This window comes from Sander vitreus, chromosome 8, assembly GCF_031162955.1.
Source record: "Sander vitreus isolate 19-12246 chromosome 8, sanVit1, whole genome shotgun sequence".
Classification (NCBI taxonomy): domain Eukaryota; kingdom Metazoa; phylum Chordata; class Actinopteri; order Perciformes; family Percidae; genus Sander; species Sander vitreus.
This window is the reverse complement of record NC_135862.1, coordinates 10,863,995-10,871,162: the sequence shown is the minus strand read 5'-3', so window position 1 is coordinate 10,871,162 and position 7,168 is coordinate 10,863,995. Positions and strand designations below refer to the sequence as shown.

The window sequence follows — 7,168 nt, the reverse complement described above, 5'->3', positions numbered from 1 at the left end:
ACCTCCACACAGTCGGTCATGGATCTGTTTGTCTTTGTGACCGGCCTGGGGATCATGCTCCCATGGAAGATCTGTAACACCAAGCAAGAAACTAATAACACAAATAAAACTAAAAGATGTTTTATGTATTCACAAAGTGGTCGAAATATTGGTCAACATGATGATAGAATTATTACAGCGAATCCACTCATTAAATGGAAAGTACAAAGACCGTATACATTGAAACTTTTGTGTACTACTGAAAGTCACTTTGCTATTTGTCCATGGACCAGAGTCACATTTCATTATTTGTGGTCGTGGAAAGAACACTGAATCTGATTATTTTTAATCATCAGGCAATTGAAATAACTGTATTTAACTAAAATATATATATATATATATATATATTATTATTATTATTATTATTATTTATTTATTTTTGTGCCTGAACCTGTGACTTTTGAGTGTGTTGCTCAATCGTTGTCGACGGTTGTTAATAAAATTAATTATACTACAACAGTAAAGTTTTTATTTAAAGATCTCTTCCAAATATATGCAAAGCTACTCTGCTTTGATTATTAACTTGTGTCTCATATGGCTTTTCCACAGTTACCTTGTCAAAAAACCTTCAAATTACATAAACTTCTTATCCCTCATTGAAAAATCCATTTTCCCCATCATATTTGTTTTAAGTTGCATATTGGACCACAGGTACTCCTACTCATACATGCACATGTTAAACTCAGATTTAAGGAGAGCCCATTTTAAAAGGTAGAAGACTTAAGATAAGATACAACTATAGAAATAGAATGAGAGTATATACATTGACACTTTGATTAGTTCAAAAGAACATGGTGCTCAGGAATGTGCGTTGACCATAGAAATAGAATGAGTTAGCCCGCTACAACCGTCACAGTTGCAAAGGCAACGGTACACATAAAAGTGGCCACTGCTCTGACCATCCTGCTATGTTGATTTGATTGGGAACGTCATTCTGTTGATACAACTTTATTTATCCCACGGGAAATAGTTGAAAATCACATTTTTGCACAGGAACTGAACCCGGAATCTCTAGTACTCTAAGCGAGAATAATTTCTTAGACCAACGAGCCACAATTATAGGAAGAAAATAAGACATCTGAGGAAAATAAGATTGCCACACTGCTATTATGAATCAAACTATGAATGAATCAGACTCTTTGTCTTGAGAAAAACATTTACATGCACTGACTTGACGCTTGTCAGTGTCAGTTACACACTGTAATATATATATATATATATATATATATATATATAGATAGATAGAACAGTAACTATCAAAATACGTATCTAGTTAGTCAAAAGAGGTAATGTATAAAATGTTATTTATTGATAGTCATAGAGCTGGAAATAAAAGGAATTGCAATCAAAATACTCTGACTTTTATATTTTATATTTATTGTAATGATTTAGATTATGTATCAAAAGTACGAGTCACCTTCCACTCCAGTGAGAATAAAACCACCAGAGGGCGATGTGAATTCAGAAGAAAAATGAAATCCTCTTTGAGGACTGTACTCTTTGATCAGACGTATTTGTTCATTTGTGCAGGCTGAACAAAGTGAACTGAACAGAAAGGTGATTTAGTCACCCTATACACATTTTCTGATCCACGAGTTTGTCAGTTGACAGTGAAACACCTTGTTAGTTACAGATCATCATTGATCAATGATTGTCCTGCAAGTGAAATTTAAGTGCATTTACACTCTGAGCTTTTCTCTTCTGGTACTGAAGTTAACTTATGTGACAGTTTGCAGTGAAAGCAGTGTTGTCGCTTATTATCAAATATGAAATATGGACATTGTATTTGAGCAATTTCAGGCACTGGTGATAATTGTGTGTTTCATTTAACAACAGAGCAGGAGAGTCTTTGTTAGTTCTTGCTTTGTGGGTCCTAGCCACAAAAACTATATGAAGGTGGGTTTACCAACGATCACATGAAAAGAACAAAAAAAACAACAACAAACAGAAACCCCTCACCAAAATGTGTACACTAAACTTTTGAGTCCTCTGTTGCTCATGATTGCTAACACAGGCAACAGCACAGTGCAAGCCATAACACCTCAGCTGTGTGCGTTCACTCTCCTCCTCTCCCCGTCAGTCAGACTTGTCCTTCTTTTTGCCTCCTCCTATGGGAACTTTGCTGACCACTGCAGAACCGACAGCAGTCACTCCTCCAGCTACAGCACAAACTCCTCCTTTAACCAGCCCCACTCCCATCACAGGAACTGAACCCGGAATCTCTAGCACCCTAAGCGAGAATAATACCTTAGACCAACGAGCCACAATTATAGGAAGAAAATAAGACATCTGAGGAAAATAAGATTGCCACACTGCTATTATGAATCAAACTATGAATGAATCAGACTCTTTGTCTTGAGAAAAACATTTACATGCACTGACTTGACGCTTGTCAGTGTCAGTTACACACTGTATTTTATATATATATATATATATATATATATATATATATATATATATATATATATATTTATTATATACTGCAGTGCAGAGTCAGAAAGGCGGAGTCAGATTACTGCCCAGAATCACACCTCCATCAATAGTGAGACAGCTGAATAGGTAAAAAGACAAAAAAGCACATCACACACTGCTTTCAAAATCATTACTCTTCCAAACCCCCAACCTACTTCAGCAACAGAGCCATCACATGCACAGCACTCACAATAGCACATGACCCTGGCCATCCACTTCTCACAGTATTTTAATTAAGTTAAACTGAGGCAAAAAAAACATGTTTTGGTTTTGAGTATTGTTCCCTCTGCCACAGCAGTCGTAAATGCATCACCACACAGACTGCATGTACATTATGTATTTCCACCCATGTAAAGAGTAAATGCATTCGGGCCTAAGTGTGGATGTTTATACGTGTTAATGTCTTGAGTTATGTGCCTCACACTATAAAAACACATCCCCTCAGGGGCAAAAAGCATTTCTATCTATCTATCCATTTTTGAACTGATCACTGTCTCAGACAGCCTAACAACAGCTGGATATGTTCTGCAGGGAAACAAGAGGCATGACTACAAACGCCTTGGGACATTCATTCATCGTTTTTTAAAAGATGCAGCCTTAATGAATGAAAAAAATACTGACAAACCACTGGCATCATGAGAAAAGCGAGCACAATAATTGTGACTTCTCCTTTTAAGCAGCTCAAAACAGTGTCTTCACACACTTGAGGTAGAGTCTTGTTTTGTTTCCTCTTTCTGTTTTTGTATATGCTTCCTGAAACACGTAAAAATATTTCTTTTAAAATACCAGTGTTAGTGATTGTGTTATTGATTGTGCACTGTAGTCTCAGTTTAACTCACTAGTTTTGTCCATCAGTTTTGAAAAGAAAGACCTTAAGGTTCACAATGAATTAAAAAAAAATTTATAATTAAAAAATGTCTGACAGTAAATCAATTTATCTCAAAGGAAGCTGTGTAGCCTTTTGCCACTTTCATCAGAAGCACATCATGAAAGACGGCTCTTTTGTTCTTTTGTTTATTACCTAGAAAGAGGGCACAAATCAAAGTAAATTCATGAATTCAGGACATAATTCATTAAGTTACACTTGGTAACCTATACTTACATGTTTATAGACTCTCTCAGAGTTCATTAAACAATTTAACCAACTAACTATTTTGATAATCGAATAAATCGATTCATCATTTACGCCATTTATCAAGCAAACATGTCAAACCTGCCCTGGTTTCAGCTTCTCTAGTGAGACAATTCGTTGCTTTTTTCAATTTGTAAAAGTGATATATTGGATTTTGGACTGTTGGTTGGATCAAACAAGCATTCTGAAGATGTCATCTTGGAATCTGGATAACTGCAGGGGTCAATTTTCCCTATTTCCTGATATTTTATTCATTCATTAAAAAAAAAAAAAAAAAGAAATCCGATCACAAACATAATCATTAGTTGCAGCTTAGTTGAGTTTCAGCCTCCGTTTAGACAGCTGCAGTCTGTCTCATAGCAGAAAATAAAACATTGATTTCCAATGTATTACACGTTTGTGCACTTTAATATAGCAGACATTTGGGCACAGTCAGAGACGGCACTCGCGCACGCGCGCACACGCAGTGGGGAAATACATCGTAATCAATACGACGTGATCTGACAGGTATTCATTATTCAACAGCCCTCTCTATACCGAGCTGGCAGTGCTTACTCTTTTCATCCACATGATGATATCACGGTAAATAACGCATAGCCTACACAGTATGCTGACAAATTAAAAATGGAGAATGTATTCACATGACACAGTCTGCATGTTACAAATAAAGTTTTCTTCATTAGCCTACCACAAGCTAAATATGAGCCGCTCACCTTGTGTGTGTTCTGCCGGCCTCCTCCTCCGGCTGCTCGTGTCTGAACTGCATGTGGCTGACAGAGACATCTCTACCGGTAAAAACAGCTCACCGTTAAGTCTTATAATACTTGGTTCTCATCGTCAACAAACGCTGCCTCTGCGAAGAGGACCCAACGCACTGATTCACGGTCGATTAGACCGCTTGGAATTGTGGGAAACGTAGGCCACGATGGTTGAGCCAAAGAATTTCTAATAAGTAGACCGGCTTTGGTTGATCTCCTTACAGAGAAAACCTATGGGATTATTTTTGTGACTTTAATTGCAAGCAAAACTTCTCAAGTATCAAACAAAAAACACTAACTCAAGCAAAAAAATTGTCACCTCAAAGGTAAAACTTAAAATTTGCAAACAAAACATTTGTGTAGTTGTAAACTATTGGTCTTTTATTTGTTTGATATTATGTCCTTTTGTTTACAGTTCCCTCTGCTTCTTTCTCAATGTTCAGTCTTTTGCTCTCCCCAGCATGTTTGCAGTTTTGCTTCCAGAGTCTTTGTTTGCGATTCTGACACAAACATTTCGCGTGGGCGACCCCCTGCCGTTTCAGTGCAGTTATAACGTTAGACTTTGGAGGACACAAACCACCCCACAGCGGATTCCTGCAAGATTAACAAAGTGTAAGTATTGATCATATATATTGTCTGTGATCTACGTTGCAAGCATGGTTACTAGCACAGACAGTATATAAACTGGACCAACAGATCTCGTTGCTCTGGACGGAGACCAGTGAAGGATATTAGAAGCGCTTTTCCGGTGAGCGTTGAGCGTTACTGCGCAGCCTCCAACTGAGAGAGACGACCTAAATGTGACGTGAGCAACCTGTCTGTAAGTTGTAAGTCTTCTGGTAGCTGTGCCAAGAGAAATCTCAATCATTCCCAATCTTGCAGAGATGGAGAGCGTAGGTATATTTAAGGAGATAACATAGGCACTGGCTAATTATTGCTAACTAAAATGCTAGTTAACATTAGTAATTAAACTTAAACGGCTAATGTAAGTCGAAACTGCCTACCAGCTTCTTCTGTACTATACGGTAATTTCTCTATGCGACAGTAAATCGCTTGGTTATGACACAATCGTAATTTTTACAAAAACGTCTGCTACGGAGCCATAACGTGAGGTACAAGGTAATGGAGCCTTTTATACATTGTCGTGTTTGTTTAGAAATAAACACTGGACAAATAAAGTATTTTAACGCTTTAGATGTAAAGTTATTCGCTGTCAAAGTGACGTCAAAATGAATGGCAGTCAATGGAATGCTAACGGCGGGTGAGTGCTTGTTAGCATCAAAATGGCGCCATAGGATCTACGGGTTGTTGACAGCCACTTACCCCCTTGGTTACTAGACGTTTGTTGTTTCGTTGTGTTAAGTTACTAGCTAGCTAGTAAAGCTGTTTAAGTTAGCATTTAACGTTAGCTAACTGCTAACGTTATGGTTAAGTTGTACAATGGTGGTACTTGGTGGTATTGGTTAAGTTGTACAATGTAGAAGCTGTGAATATAATGTAGTCTAAGATTGACACATATATTAGATAATGTTCAATCTGTACACACAGCGTCTTCTTTTATTGCACTGCTGCAAGATGGCAGATAACTAAAAAAATTTTTATATTTTAACGCTGTAAATTTAAACAATATTTAGAATTAATGCATATTGTTACTACTATCCAAACTATGTACTTTAACTAACACACCAGGCCCTTGAAAAATACTTTGCTTAGTGATCATTATTGTTTTTTAGTGATATGCGTGGCTGATGAAGCTCAGGTCCTGCTGGCTGCCCTGGACCACCTTGGCAGATTACCCAAGGGAAAAGCACATGGATAATTTGAGTAAATTCAACATGAAGCCATATTGTACTTGTCAGGGACCAAGCAGTTAGGCAAGAGGAGTCACAAGAAGATTTCAAAAAAGGGTTTTTTATTTTACCCACAAAAACATTACAACAAAATAGAAATAAAGTTTGAAACTGTGTTTTTAAGAATCTTTAGCCTCTCTAGGATAATTTAGTCCAGATTTGACAAGCTTAGGTGTAGTGGTTTTGGATCTGGACCTGGTCCAATGTGGTCTACATATGAAAAAAACAGTAAAATCTCCCTTTATTGCATTTTCACAAATAGAATAAAGCTTTCACAAATCTGAAACTGGGTTTTTAAGAAGCTTTAGCCTCTCTAGGATAATTTAGTCCAGATTTGACAAGTCTAGGTGTAGTGGTTTTGGATCTGGACCTGGTCTAATGTGGTCTACATATGAAAAAAACTAAAATATAAAATAATATTTATATATATATTTTTTTTTAAATTTAAATTAAATTGTCATGTTATTGTGTGATTACTAAAATAGGCTAGTGGCGCTTGGCCGTGACATTCAAGTCCAAACTCTGAAGATTAATAATCCCCTAAAATCGCCAAAGATTTTCAAATGTTGACTACATCCAAGTGTTCTTATACTGTATATATTTAATACTCCATTGCTATGGAAATAAGCCTGTTGTTCAAATGAACCTGATTATGCCTCGGGCGCTTTTGAGTAAATAAATAAATTAAATATGTGGCAGCCGTTGTGTGCAGTAAACTTTCTTTTAACACGCCTGTTATACTGATGCGATGACCAGTTATAGTTTTAGTGCTAGTAGGCCTATTACGAGGTGTGGATTAATTCAGGTAGGACTGTGTGTAGACATATTTTATTATGTGTATTATGAGGTGGTCCGCGAAAATTCTTGATTACAAATAGTGGTCCACACACACAAAAAGTTTGAAAACCCCTGGTCTA

The 7,168-nt window shown here is 36.9% G+C and overlaps 1 protein-coding gene across 1 annotated transcript in view; it reads right to left on the bottom strand.

Annotated features, from left to right (window-relative positions):
• cax2 (cation/H+ exchanger protein 2) overlaps positions 1-5,130 on the bottom strand; it is a 17,010-nt gene extending 11,880 nt beyond the window's left edge. The window contains exons 1-2 of the mRNA XM_078256742.1: positions 4,357-5,130; positions 1-71 (exon numbers count right to left, since the gene is read on the bottom strand). The exon at positions 1-71 is cut by the window's left edge and continues 85 nt beyond it. Of these exons, the coding sequence (XP_078112868.1) occupies positions 1-71; positions 4,357-4,426 (141 nt within the window). The 5' untranslated portion in view covers positions 4,427-5,130. The remainder of the gene's footprint in view (positions 72-4,356) is intronic.
• Between the last annotated feature and the right edge of the window lie 2,038 nt (positions 5,131-7,168).